General features: G+C 33.6%; 1 protein-coding gene across 4 annotated transcripts in view; it reads right to left on the bottom strand.

Annotated features, from left to right (window-relative positions):
* The window catches only part of l(2)37Cb (DEAH-box helicase 16 lethal (2) 37Cb), a 311532-nt gene that overhangs the window by 96659 nt on the left and 199157 nt on the right, over nt 1-15716 (bottom strand). For all 4 annotated transcript variants that reach the window (XR_016550053.1, XM_090410204.1, XM_090410206.1 and 1 more), the window contains 2 exons: nt 8908-9049; nt 1961-2029 (listed from right to left, as the gene is read on the bottom strand). Coding sequence is in view for 3 of the 4 variants with exons in the window: in XM_090410204.1 (XP_090266330.1) it covers nt 1961-2029; nt 8908-9049 (211 nt within the window). In the remaining variant the exon portion in view is untranslated. The remainder of the gene's footprint in view (nt 1-1960; nt 2030-8907; nt 9050-15716) is intronic.

Genomic DNA, 15716 nt, shown 5'->3' with positions numbered 1-15716 from the left:
ATTTTACCACCTTCTTGATATTTATTTTCTATGTTCTTGGCAAAGTCCTCCCATGACTTTTGTTTAGCTAGTTTTACAAAGTGTTTAGCTTTCTTACATTTGTCTCTGTATTCTCTAAGAGCACAAGCTTACTTATTTTCCAGGAACTTTGATATGCTTTCTTATTTTCCTTCACTGCCTCTTTTACTTCCTGTGTCCACCATGGAGTTCTGATTTTTCTATCCTTGCAGACAACCTCACCACATTCCTCTCTGGCTGAATCAATCAGGGTTTTCTTGAAGGTTTGCCATGCCACTGAATCTCCAAGGTTTGGTTGCTGTTCTCAAACTCTTTCATTTTTTCTTCAATAATCTTTGTGTATTTTAGTCCACAGTTCACATCTGAGAGCTGCTCAACTTTTATTCAATTTAAAACTTTCTTACATGTTATTCTTTTCAATATGAAATTCAATTTTATCCTGCTCAAGATTAAATAGTGATCACTTCCAATTTCAAATCCTCTGTACACTCTGGTGTCCTGTACCAAAGAGAAAACATCACTATCAACAATAATACAGTCAATGAGACTTTTCTTATTCCTTGCCTCTTCTCTCCATGTGAATTTGTGCATATTTTTATGTTGGAACATGGTGTTAGTAATAACCAGTCCATGTCCTGAGCAGAAATCCAACAGGTATTTGCCATTATTATTAGCTTTGCTCTTTTCTCCAAATTTTCCCAGAATATTTTTGTATGTCTCACAATCCTACTCTGCTATTTAAATCCCCAACAAGGACCAACTTTTCCTTTTTCATTGTGTCAGTAGCTTTCTCTAGAGCCTCAAAAAATTCTTCCACTTCTTAGTAAAGCCTTCTGTGGTACCATAGGCACAAATAAGTCTCATTGTCCAGTTCCTCATTCTGATATTTGTCCATATCACTCTACTTGAGACTGCTTGCTTTTCAATAAGATTAGCCTCGTATTTAGTGTTGAATACTATGGCTAGTCCTTCTTTTCCTTGATTGTCATTGCCTGAATATAACATTTTGTATTTACTGCTCAGAAAGATCTCACCAGTTTTTGTCTTTTTTGTTTCAGTCACCCCTATTATGTCAATCTGGTACTTTTCTAATTCCTCAGCTAGCTCCATTTCTTTGCCATTCAGGCTTCTTATGTTGATAGTACTGATCTTCGACTCTGGTGATATTGTGTTTTAGGGTTTGTTCCAGTAGCTGAATTTTAGCTATTTGCCCTGGTTCACTGGCAAAAACAATGGGGGGGGCCTTGTTTAACCGGGCGATGCCCCAGCCGGCATGAAATTTTGTAACGTTGTACCATCATTTTGTATTTTGGTTTAAGAAGCTAATAAGAATACAATTTGGTCGGCTAAATCCCAAATTGCCAGTCCATCCTCGTTCGTTCAGTATGCAGGTAGATACCCAACAGGGTGCACCACGAGAAGGTGAGGATTGGACATCAGGTCAGAAGCCCTGGTCAGTTCTCTGCATTCCTTTAAAGTATAGGTAAACTCTCAGTTATACAGCTTTGACCCTTAAGCACCCCTGCCAATTTTGTGTGTATATATATATATATATATATATATATATTTTTTTTTTTTTTTTTTCATTTGTTATCCATTTTTTTTTTTTATTTATTTATTTTTTTTTTATTTTTATGTGATTTCCACCTACAAAAGGTTGTAAACCTAGAGTATATTAGCATTGCTGGTGGTCTGGTATCTGTACCCTCTAGCTTAGTTGGGATTCGAACCCAACTAAGCTAGAGAGGTGCATACTATAAGTACTACATTATTAAGTTTACATTATCACGTAGTACATATCAACAATTTCTCTCCATCTACTCACTTTCATGTGGGTGGGTATTAGCCCACCCATATGAAATAATTCATGATATCAATTACTTTATCTTCATGAAATATATCATTATTAATAAATGAAAAGTAATTTCAAAGACTGGCTTACCTTTGTATAATAGATGTCTACTGGAAACCGCCTTCCAGGTATGGCAAAAATTGGTGCATCATCAAAAAACTGGAAAACAGAAACTTTATTTAAATTTTTACTTTATGCAAAAAATAAAATAAATTAAATTAAAAATGAACAATAGCAATAATAATAATAATAATCATAAAATTCTTGATATGCATTTTCAAGGGGTTATAGGATATTATAGGCGTGTGTGGTATATCCTCAACCTAGTGGTTGGTGGGGTAAGCAATGCTACTTTAATAGGGAATTATTATAGTATAAAGCAGTTTCCTATTTCCTTCATTGTCCAATAGTATAATATGTCTGAGGATGTGTGTGTGTTCAGGTCAGTTTGCCTGTTTTGAGAAAACTCGAGTTTTTGGGAGGAAAATGCTGGGAGGAAAGTGAGTTAGACGGTCTCCATATGACACCGTCTAACTCACCTTCGACTGAAAACCCTTGATAAAGATTCTTCTCATCATAGATAGGATTCGAACCCAACTAAGCTAGAGAGGTGCATACTATAAGTACTACATTATTAAGTTTACATTATCACCTAGTACACATCAACAACTTATCTCCAAATTATTCCATTATTTGTCAGCATTGGAACATGGTCTGTTCATACATTTTGGCCTTCTAAGGCAATTCTTATAATTTAAATATAGACAATGTTTTAGTATAATGTTCCATTACCCCATGTAGCATTTGAAAATGCTTTTCTTGTGGAACCTTGTATTCCTTTTCCAGATGTACAAAAATTAAATACAGATCATTCCCATGATTTCTCAACTGTCTCTTATAAAATCTGATCTAGACAGCCTCTATTTGGCTCGAATTCAGTTTGTTCTTCTACAAGGTTCTCTTCCACATTTTTTTTTCTTCTCAACTTTTTTTTTCAAGTATTCTTGCATAAATTTTATCTAGAATACTCAGTATGGAAATTATTCTGTAATTTTCATATTGTTTTTATTTCCTTTTTTATAGATGGGGTACTATGAAAACTTCATTCCAATCATTCAACCTTCTGACAAGACCTTATGAATTATGCAGTCAAATATCATCTACTTAATTGCATTTCCACATTTCAGATTTGCGATTGGCTTTCTGTACCGCAAACATTTATATGTAGAGTATGACATGAGAAAAAAAAGAAGTATTAATTAACTACAATGATATATGCTATGTCAAAGTTCCTTTTTTTTTTTTTTTTTTTTTTTTTTGTGCCATACTGTACTTGTGACTGGACTTCTTCCTTAATATTTTCTTTCCCTGTTCTGTCAATTTATCAGTTTTAAAATTCTTTCAAAAAATAATTACTCCAGGCATTCAGAATATGTGTTTATCCTTCGTTTTTAAGTCACCCTTAATCATCACTGATTCCTTCTACTTCACTTTACCTTCTATTCCTAAGCTTTTTCAATAGCCTCCAAAACATTTTGTCACCTTCACAATATTTATTTTGCATATGCTTACTGAAATCTTCCCCAAACCATAACTTTAATCTAGCTACTTTTATGCAGAGCCTTAGTTTTCTTACATTTTTCTCTATTATTTTTATGTCACCTGCTCACTTTTGATAGGAACTTTTAACATAACCTTCTTCTTTTCCAGGAATGCATCTTTATTAACTTTGAGGCCACAATCAAGTTGAGTTAGCATTTTTCCATCTTTTTTTTTATTGATTCTACACATGAGAGAGAGAGATCACAAGACCTATAACACAAGCTATGTGTGTGTGTGCAAGTGATTAAGGAGAAAGGAAGTAAGTAATCTACTGACAAGCTTATTGAAAAGGTTGGAGTTGTGCTCATTTTAAAAAACAGTATGGGAAATGCTTCCAAAGAACAGATAGATGAAACACTGGTTCAATGTTTGGAGTTGGGTTATGTACTGATGTTGATCAGTAGCTGTAGTAGCCAGTTCAGCAGAGCAAACATCCATTAAAAGTATACCTATAAAAAGGCATAGTGTAGAAACAGAGTGCCTATGGGAAAGTGACTAGAGAGAGTCTGTAAGAGAGTCTCATGTTAGAAGCTTAATAGAGTGAAACATCATTGAGAAAAGATTGAAAATATTTAATTTTTCCAATTCATCTCAGTCACAGAGACATCTTCAGGGAGTATCTTAGTCTCTGACCCAGACAAAATATTGAAAGAATTAAATATTATTTTAAATCCTTTCTCAGTGATATTTCCCTACATTAAGATTCTAACATGAGTTTCTTCTGGCACTTAAGCCTACACACAAATTCGTAAGAGAGAGAGGGATTCACCTATTAGGTGGAATACTTTTTCTGAATCAAGAATTCTTAGAGAAGTTTGTACACTATCCCAAATATGAGAACAATACACTAAGGTTTGCTGGATTTGAGATTTATAAAGTTAAGAATTGAACAGGAGAGAAGTATTGTTTTGAATGAAAAAGAATAGCAAGTTTATTAGAAGCTGAGGAGGCTATTAATGTAATATGATTTTTGCCAGAATAAGCTGGATGTGAAAGTTACCCCAAGAATGGAACACTGGTCTTGAAGAGATATCAAAACAGTAACAAAAGTAAGGAGGAGCAAAGTGGGATCTTTCTTGTGGGTAATACAATGGATTTCTCCACATCTTTCCATGGCCTGTATCCAAAGGTGGGTAAGGGTAAGTGAAGTCTGCTATAGAATGAGAATAGCAGAATCCAAACTGGTGATCACTAACTGACAGGTCTCCAGGTAGTGAAGAAGCTGGTTGATGACTTTCTCCATCGCTTTTGAGAGCAATAAAATAATAGTTTGATGGATGACTTTTATTTCCCTGTCAGACTTTCTTGGTAGATTCCAGATGAATATGATTGCTTATATAGGTGATACAGGATGAGCATTAATTCTGGATATGGGCACACACATGCATACACACACTTCATATACCATTAAGTCTGATAACAGTTTCCTTTCCTTTAGTGTTACACAGTGATCAGCATTCATTTTACACAAATTATGGACTCTACAATCGTGTTGTAAATAATTATTTTAATTTTCCGACGTTTCGACCTTCAAATTAAGGTCATCATCTGGAGTATACAGATATATATATATACAGAGACAATGATTTGATCAATGGTTATTCTACTGAAAGAAAAATAAAGAAATTCTACTGAAAAAAAAAGGCGCAGCAATGGGCTCACCATTACCCCCCCCCCCCATTGCTAACTTTTACATGGAATATTTTGAGCAACGTGCTCTAGATTCCTCTCCTTTAAAACCCAAAGTCTGGCTTAGATACATTTACAATGTTTTCGCTATCTAGCCCCATGGCCACCAGACACTTTCCGCAGACACCTAAACAAACAACACAAATGCATACAATTCACAATCGAGATTGAAAAGCAGAACACACTTCCATTTCTAGATGTCAAACGTCTTCCTTCTGGCAGTCTTTCCTTCACTGTTTATCGGAAACTGACACATACTGGCCAATATATACACAAAAACTCCTACCACCACCACCCAACACAAAAACTAGGGGTCATTAATACACTTAAAAACAGGACTTTGAAGATTTGCTCCAAAGAACAAGCACTTATAGATGAATTAAAAGTTATCAGCAATACCTTCCTAAAAAATGGCTACAGCCAAAATACTATCAACAAAATTCTGTACAAGACCTCACTTAAAAACAAAAAAAAAAAAAAAAAAAAAGACTACATAAAATGGTAACCATGCCATACATTAAAAAGATATCAGACAAAATAACCAGAATACTACAAAAATACAACCGTAAAGCCACCTCTAAACCTCCTGCAAAATTAAAGAATTTACTCAACACATCCAAGGATCCACTCCTTCCACTGGCTCACCTTGGAGTATACCGTATTCATTGCACCTGTAATTTGCCCTATATAGGGGAAACAGGATGCACAATTCCTGTTCAGAAAAAAGGAACATAAATGACACATTAAATATAATAACTATGGTCAAGCTGGTCTTTCTGATCATGCCCTGATCACTTTACAAAGAATTGACTGGAAAAGCACATGTTGTTTACATCACACCAAAACATGGTATGAAAGTAAATTTAAGGAGGCCTGTGATATTTTTATTAATCACCCTAATCTTAACAATAATGATGGTCTAAAAATACCAAACATATGGAAGACATATTCTACCCACTTAACCTTTCTCCCAAAGAGTTAATTTTACATAGAACCATAGGTAATCCAGGATACTAAATCTAATATACTAGTAACAACTGTCATGTTAAATCAGGACATCATTTTCATTATAACAAAACTATCTATATAAAATAATGTTTCTCTGATGTTGTCTTAAATAGAATATAGCTTTGATATAGTTAATTTATTTTATTTCATTTATTTATTGTAATTTTATTTTCACTAGCAGTCAGGCCAGTAGAATAACTGTTGATCAAATCATTGTCTCTTCAGCATACTATGTGAAATGTAATTTAGCTTGTCTCTGTATATATATATATATGTGTATACTTCAGATGATGACCCCTTAACATGAAGGTCGAAACGTCGGGAAATTAAAATAATTATTTACAACACAGTTGTAGAGTCCATAATTTGTGTAAAAAGAAATCTGATAGCATTTATTCACCTGTGATGTCATTTTGATGAAGTATGATCACTCTCATACCTCAATGGGTTTTGAGAATGAAGCCTTCTGCTAGAAGTGGTAGGGTCACAGATTCCCATTCCAAAAAGAGTTAATGGGGCGATCACAAAATGTTGCTGAAGAGCAGATATGCTAGGGAAAAAAAGAGATTTCTTTTCTTTCTGAAGCAGGCAACATTCTCATACACATTCACACACCTTTTTTTTTTTTTTTATTGGAAGTAGTATGTTAAGTTCCACTGTTATCCCTAAGGCAAAATCTCCTCACATTATCAAGAACTGCTCATTCCGTACCATCAATTAAAAAAAATCAGAAGAGACCTGAATAATCTCGACATCAACAAAATATCCAATTTCAATACTATCCCACTTACTGGGCTGAAAACTTGTATTCCTGAATTAATAACTTCTTCCTCTCCTCTTACAGTTACTTCTTCACTAATTAGAGAATCAATATGGATTTTGCTACTCTTGATCCACAGCCGATCTAGCTTTCATCATTCATATGGTTGCTCTCAACATTTCTACGACATCTAATCAGGTCTGATGTGCAAATTATCATCTTTTATCCTTAGCAATTGGGTCACCAGATTCTTCTCTGGTTGCTCACCATGTCATGGTTTATAGCTTCCACTCCTCAAAAAAGTAGATATATCACAGGACTCTGTAATTTCATCAACTCTAACTTTTGTACATAAATAACTTGCTCTTACTTCAAATCCTGTTCTTAACTTTAATGATGATTAGTATACTCCATGTTTTCATTTGAGAAAACTTTGTAGTGTCCAATTACTAGAAACCTCAAGATCTACTATGATCAATGCACTAAACTCTGATCTCTTTGCTATACTTTGATGGAGCAAAGATAACCTTCTGAACTTCAATGATACCAAAGCTCTGTCTTCTTTAATTTTTTTGCAAGAAATAACTCACATTACTAACTTACTTTCAATAATACCAATATGCAAACTTGAACAGATTTCCTTGTTGATATTACCTACACCTCCAACCTTTCCTGGCAAAAACACATCTTGGCCATTGCTTCTGCAGCTGCCAATAAACTTGTGTTGTTTTCTGCTCAAGACATCACTTCTCACCTGTACAACTTAACATTGTATAAATGTCAAATCTGCCTTTTCATGGAATACTGCTCATACACATTGGAGGGGGGGGGGGATACACACAAAGAACCTCTCTAAGGATGCTTGATGCTAATCTGTGACCCTCACCATCTGATAAATGTTCAGTTTCTTCTTTATATCTCTTCTACAGTTACTTTCATGAACAATGCTCTGTTAACTGACCATTATCATTCCTCCACTTTCTTGAAAACTGTAAGAACAAGTATAGCTGCTAACCAGTACCCATTTACCATCCATCTCCAGACTTACAGAACTAACTTCTCTTCTTCTGTTCTTTGGAATAGCTTCTCTCACTCTGTTTTCCCCAAAGATTAACTTAAAACCACCAAAAGTCAATAGATTCCTTCTTGTTCATGCATGGCACTGATGTGCTAAAGGTTTTGTAACCTTTATTGCATAGGTAAGATATTGGAAAGTTTTCTTTCAGTAGATAATATAGTTTACCCACAGGTACTATTGAAATATATGGTATATAAATTCATACCTCATATATATTTCACTTTTTCTCTCCTATGGATTGCTACTTTTTTCATGATGGACAGGCGTGCATATTCCTGTGATCCTGCAAGCAAGGTTTTCAAGCCTTATAGTCTGATAAGGTCACTTATGGTCTGATCAAGATATAAGAACCAATCTAAGCATAATCCAAAAAGACCTCAGAAGTAGAAGAAAATATTCTATATTCAATAGCTAGAATGATGTAGGAAGAATGAAGCATAAAATGAACTGCTGACCATTATGGTCTCATTCCACCCAGCACTAATATTCCCGTATTAAAAAGTCACGTCTTCCAAATAAGGATCAGCGTTATCCAACACACAATATCTACCCAAGTCCACCAGTGACTAAGTAGCAATGGAATACAGTTCCTCGTCACAAATGTAGGTAACAGATGTTTATTTCAGTTGCATCAGAGCATTCCCTTTCAGGATTCATACTACTCTATTCTATGACTACAACAACTTTACAGACCATTTCATGTAATCAATCTCCATTTAAAATACAGAATCAAAATAAAAATTAAACTGAAAGTAATGCAAGATATACAGAGGATATGCCCATAAAATCTGTTAGCTCATGATGATAATATCAACTTCTGGTAAAAATAAATAACGAAAAATTTTGTTTTTTTTCTTTCACAATGAAAATAGACATTAAAGCACTTGTTGATTAACTTACCTCTGAAAACTTTTCAGCATCAAGAGTGGCACTAGATATTAATAATTTAAGATCAGGACGGAATCGTGCAATATCTTTAACAAGACCAAAGAGTATATCTGTGTCAAGAGTACGTTCATGAGCTTCATCGACCATTATGACACTATTAAAACAAATAAATATAATTCAAAAATCATGTTTAAATAACTAAGAATTTCAGAAATAGAAAGCATCTTATTTTTCATAAAATTTTTAGAATATACATTTAAGTTTATGTTTAGAAGAAAACAAATATAAAACTAAAAGGCTTTTCATTATTGTTTGTAATGCAATCCATCCCATGAAAATGACCCTTCATTGTAAATTCTAAATCAATCATATCTTATCAATTATATGTCACTTATGACGTACTACTAACAGTATGTCATGCAACATACTCCAATGATGTTCGAACATCAGTATTAGGCAAGCTTGGGTAACACTTGGATGTGACCTATAACAATTAAATTAAAGATGGCAAGAAATTATATTCTTGGTTTATCCTTTATCCAAGTGTAAGCAAACAAAGTTCGTGAATGGAGAATTTTCACAACTTCACATTAATTGCCTTAGTATCCCATAATGCTGAGCACATATCCTTTCAGGTGTATATAATGCTAAGCATTATAGGAAGGACCACTATCCAGACCGATTTCAACTTTCATTGAGGTCTCACCAGTGGGAGCAGACCCAAAGTCTACACGACCTATAGCAAAATTATATTTATTTCAGTTAAATGATGATTATATAATGAAAACTCAAAAATACATTTTTATGACGATAAAGAAAGCATATGAACTTCACTGTGGGTTTAAAATAAGGAAGCCTGTGAAAAACTGGTTACAACATAAATAGGTTTGACAGGAGCCAAAGAATGATGTTGCAAACTACTGTTTTTGTTTAAGTAGTTAAATTTTTGTATAAGACACAAAAATACATTATACAAATTCATCTTCCAGTCCTAAATAACCTGAAAATTTTGCAGGAAGAAAGTGTATATACAACTCTCACAACAGCAAACTTGCAGGATCAACTGAAACAGTGTGTTAACACACTGTTTTTACTGTTATGAATTTACTTCAGAATAGCACTGTGTCTATGAGTCACTGGTGGGACTACAGTGAGTGAGGCTGTTATGATGTGGTGACAGAGAATATAATTCTGCATCTAGAATTTCAAGTAAAATTAAATGATCATTTGATTATATGTAGAAAACTGAATGAGTTGGTTAGAGATTTGAATTCAAAAAATTCAACCTGAAGTACTTGGTTACAAGTTACAAGGACAAAACTAAGAAAATGTATGTATTAATTTCTTTTAAATAATGTAACATAAGAAAATATGATCACTTATCATAGCACTTGACGCACCTCCTGAGGACATAAGGTGATAAAGAAATAGATTAAAATAAAAATTCAATAATTTTTTTTTTTCTCAAAAAACTTATATGTGCAATATCATTCCTGAAAACATCTGAAATCAACACACAAAAAAAAGGTTCAATAATTTCATTACTGTTACATTATTTACAGTTGTTACATTATCTACAGTAAAAGGATTTTCTAAATACCAAGAATGATCCCTTTATTTTTTACCAGCATATCTAAAGCCAAAAACCAATTATTTTCTTCCTCTAAGCAAGCTGACGGTGCTACACTTAGTTAACATGTTCAGGTTGAGTCGAGGTGGTAGTAGCTCACTTGCTGAGAACCTAACTATCTGGCGAAGTGAGCGAAATTACTGGCAATTTTGTTCCCCCATGCCATCAAATGCTCTGCTTTACATAACGGTTTCTTCAATTGTGACTAATCCCATATTCAGAAGAGATGGATAGGTGAAAAGAAATGTTCTTTTTAGAATATATTACAAAAAAATAATTAAAGAGAATGATATATCTGATTATTAGTTACTATACTTGATTTACTAAAAGATGTAAAGAATATCAAATATAAGGAAGAGAAAGAATAGGCATGAATAAAAATATTTTCAGTACTGTAAAATGGATTAGGAATAATTTATATCTGTGATATTGTATATTGTAGATGCAAGAAAAACAAGTAGTTTTTTATAATAGCACTGAATATGATAAAGAGACATTTGCAGTCTGTGTAATATATTTGTCAAGAAATAGTGCAATTAGAGACAACTGAGATAAAAACGGCACTACCCAATGAAACATGTCCCCTGCCACAGAAACTAAGCTGCACAGACGCATGCAAAACCGTTTGTTGTACTGCCAAACACAGTATCTAACTAAAAACAATTGTCCAAATTTTCAACAACATGAAATAAGTGTTTGTTCGATTGCACTTGAAATTTTTGATGTCATTAAGACAAATCACAAATGATAACTTCAAATAAAATTCTACTGAAAGAGGTACAACTAATATGGCATATAAACTTTGTGTCAGCGAGGCCGTCTGCCAGCTCAACTCAGTACACAAACAAGTGTCAAAAAAATTCTACCAAAAGGGTTGCAACTAACATGGCGTATAAACTTTGCATCACTTCGGCCCACTCACATTATGCAGAAGTGACACACAAACGTTAATGAGAAGTCCTGTTGGTACAATAAATGTGTCAAACACTTCTCGATGTGAATGTGTTAAGAAAATCTCTTCTTACCTGGAAGTCATCATGTGGAATTTGCAAATGAGTAAGTATCTAATGGGTTTGTTTTGTCTACCTTCACAGAAATTAAGCTTAGACTCTGGCTAGATCAAAATTCACAATCTTCAGAAAAATTGATGAGGTAATTTTATTTTTATTTTTTTCAATGTGACCATATGCAGAGACAAACAAAAAAAGTTTTAAAATTATTATATATACTTTAACTCCATTTTGACTGGATGGATTTAATAAAATTTGATATTTAGGATCTCCATTAAAATTTGTCAAGTCATTTCAATTTTGGTTTCAATCAGATCACCTGATTGAACATTTCACACAAAAAAAGTTACATTTACAGCACATCAGCTATTACAAGTAAATTAAAGTTTCATAAACCATTCTCTACCTTCTGACACACACACACACCAGTTTTTTTTTTTTACAAAAGCACTACCATGTTGAGTTCTTTGAATATCGCAAATATGTCATGGACATTGTGACTGTAAAAAATTGTGCTAACATATCTACTACTCCGCAGTTCTTGTCAAATTGATAGAAATAATCTCTAAAAATTCAACCATGTATTCATCATATTGTTGTGACGTTCTCTTCTTCATGTTTGAATCCGCCATCTTGTTACAAGTCACTTTCATAAAAAAAACAACTAATTGTAAATTGATCACCAATCCAAGGGTAGAGAAATTTCTATTATACTGCGCCACTCTATCCTTAGATTAGTCTATATAAAATAGCAGGATCAATTCATAGTTAGTTAGCAGTCTCCTCATTCATTCTGGCCGAGGTATTTTATTTTCCACTTGGGATTCCCGCAAGATTCGAATTTTTATGAACGGTGCAATAAAAAGGAATTCAGGCAAACACAATAATTAGATTAACAAAATAAAACATTTAATATAAGCTATATGACACATACATAAATTCTACCTCTAATTTTAAACAATAGAATAAAGTTAAATATTAGGTTAAGTCAATCACATTAGTTCAATCTTCCAAACATTACATATACTTTCTCAGTTTCTGAGTCACAAAATTCCTACACTTAATTAAATACAATAGAACTTCCAATCTGAATGGTTTCCACACAGTTCTCAGCTATGCTATACGCTTAAAGAACACTGCAGGCACTAGTTGCTGTAAATATCTCTCAACAATTTCTTATTTTCAAATTCTCATTCGCAAAGAATTTCCACAGTTAAAGTTAGGTTAAATGTAGCGTAACTAACATTCAATTCTTCATACATTGAAAATGATCAATATGTCAGTGCTTACCAGAAACAGTTCCTAGTACATCAATTACGTTGCGAATAACTTTCAAAATATATTTGTTGCACTTAAGAACACATTTATAAGACTTCTCCGCAGTTATAACTAAAACACTATTAATCACGCTTCACGACTATGGATATCAACTGTAAGGTACTTTGATTATCCTTGTTACCACTCATTAAATAATTAAACACTGTGCAGTTCTGCTTAGGGCGATTTAGAATTAAGTCGCAATTCTAGATTAACTGGGTTTAATCAGAATTCGTCACTGAACGTCCAGTTTCTTCATATTATCTGATTGCGACATTAAATTCCTTTAATTATCGCTACTGACTTTACTTTCAGCTAACTATAAAATTCACTTCGTCTTTTTTCGCTTATAATTATTATCCCCGCCCTTGAGAACTTTTTATTTACTTCCACCTCTCTAGTTTATACCCTTGCTTCCTTTCACTTCAAAATTTCCGTTCCAACTCCCTCTTGTTACCTCTATATAATTTTTTTATTATCCTTGTCCTAGCTCATGCTCTGTTCCACTCGCGCTCGCTTCTTCATGCGTCTCCATGACAACAAATAAAATATAATAAAATTGAGCTATTGCATAACTCTAAACTTCTATAACAGAAATAAATAGAGAATATTTACATTTCAATTAATACGCAGTTAAAATTATCAAGTACAAATTCTATAATATTAACATAGTAATAAATAAAATAACTTAATATTTAATACAGTATTTTCATTATTAATACATATATCTTTGATTAATTAATTTAATATTAGACAAAATTAAGGTAGTTATATGAATATTTAATTGTAAAATAAGTGATTTACATTAAATAATATTTACAAGTTTTGCCTATGTGATGGAAGATCATGTTGGATTCTGAAACAAATAATAATTACTTCAATCTCTATATAATCAGAATCCAACAATATTAACTGGCTTTTGGCAGTTTTGAAACTGCCAAAAGCCAGTAAATATGATGAATACATGGTTATGTGTAGCTTGTGTTATACAGTAATTTTCAGTTTTAGATTCAATACTCACAAATACCCTCCCATTTCACAACAGTATTATCATTCTTAGCTAGGTTGAAGACCTACCTAAGTGCAAGGGTGCTTAAGGGTCAAAGCTGTATAACAGAGGAGACCTCCACACAGTCTTTAAAGGAATGCAGAGAACTGACCAGGACCTCTGACCTAATGTCCAATTCTCATCTTCTTGTGGTGCACCCTGTTAGGTATCTACCTGGATACTGAACAAATGAGGATGGGCTGGCAATTTGCGATTTAGTTGACCAACCTGTATTCTTATTGGCTTAAATCATAACTCAAAATGATGGTACAATGTGATGGAATTTCATGCTGGCTGAGGCATCACCCAGTTAAGCAATGCTCCCATTGTTTTCATCAGGGAACCAGGGTGAACAGTGAAAAGTCAGCTACTGGAACAAACCTCAACTCAGCATCAGCAAAGATCAAGATTGGCACAATTAACATAAGAAGCAACAATGGAAAAGTAATGGAACTAGAAACGAAATTGAAAAAAAAAAAAAAAAAAAATATATATATATATATATTAATATACCAATTGATTTTTTTTTTTAAATTTAAAATGTGTAAGCCTTCTGAACAACAGAGGATGGGCTGGCAATTTGGGATTTAGCTGACCAAATTGTATTCCTATTGGTTAAACCAAAATACAAAATGATGGTACAACATGACAAAATTTCATGCAGCTGGGGCAGCACTCAGTTAAACAAGGCCCCCGTTGTTTTCGCCAGGGAACCAGAGCGAACAGCGAAAAGTCAGCTACTGGAACAAATATGAAAACACACCCTAACTCAACATCACCAGAGTTAAAGATAGGTACTATCAACATAAGAAGCCTGAATGGCAAAGAAATGGAGCTAGTGGAGGAATTAGATAAGTACCAGATCAACATAATAGGAGTCACTGAAACAAAAAAGACAAAAACTGGTGAGATCTTTCTAAGCAATAAATACAAAATGTTATATTCAGGCAATGACAATCAAGGAAAAGAAGGAGTAGCCACAGTATTCAAAACAAAATACGAGGCTCATCTTCTAATGGCAGGCAGTCTCAAGTAGAGTGATTTGGATAAATATCAGAATGGGGAACTGGACAATGAGACTTATTTGTGCCTATGGTGCCACAGAAGGCTCTATTAAGGTAGAAGTGGGGGAATTTTTTTGAGGCTCTAGAGAAAGCTACTGACACAATGAAAAAGGAAAAGTTGGTCCTTGTTGGGGATCTAAATAGCAGAGTAGGAAACGATTGTCAGACATACAAAAATATTTTGGGAAAATTTGGAGAAAAGAGCAAAGTTAATAATAATGGCAAATACCTGTTGGATTTCTGCTCAGGACACGGACTGGTTATTACTAACACCATGTTCCAACATAAAAATGTGCACAAATTCACATGGAGAGAAGAGGCAAGGAATAAGAAAAGTCTCATTAACTGTATTATTGTTGATAGTGATGTTTTCTCTTTGGTAGAGGACACCAGAGTGTACAGAGGATTTGAAATTGGAAGTGATCACTATTTAGTCTTGAGCAGGATAAAACTGAATTTCATATTGAAAAGAATAATATGTAAGAAAGTTTTAAATTGAATAAAAGTTGAGCAGCTCTCAGATGTGAACTGTGGACTAAAATACACAAAGATTATTGAAGAAAAAATGAAAGCGTTTGAGAACAGCAACCAAACCTTGGAGATTCAGTGGCAAACCTTCAAGAAAACCCTGATTGATTCAGCTAGAGAGGCATGTGGTGAAGTTGTCTGCAAGGATAGAAAAATTAGAACACAATGGTGGACACAGGAAGTTAAAGAGACAGTGAAGGAAAAGAAGAAAGCATATCAAAATT

This window comes from Typopeltis vanoorti, chromosome 20 (assembly GCF_054136105.1).
Source record: "Typopeltis vanoorti isolate ZY-2024b chromosome 20, IOZ_Tvanoo_1.0, whole genome shotgun sequence".
In the NCBI taxonomy this organism is placed as follows: Eukaryota; Metazoa; Arthropoda; class Arachnida; order Uropygi; family Thelyphonidae; genus Typopeltis; species Typopeltis vanoorti.
The sequence above is the reverse complement of the archived record's forward strand: the minus strand, read 5'-3'. Positions and strand labels throughout refer to the sequence as shown.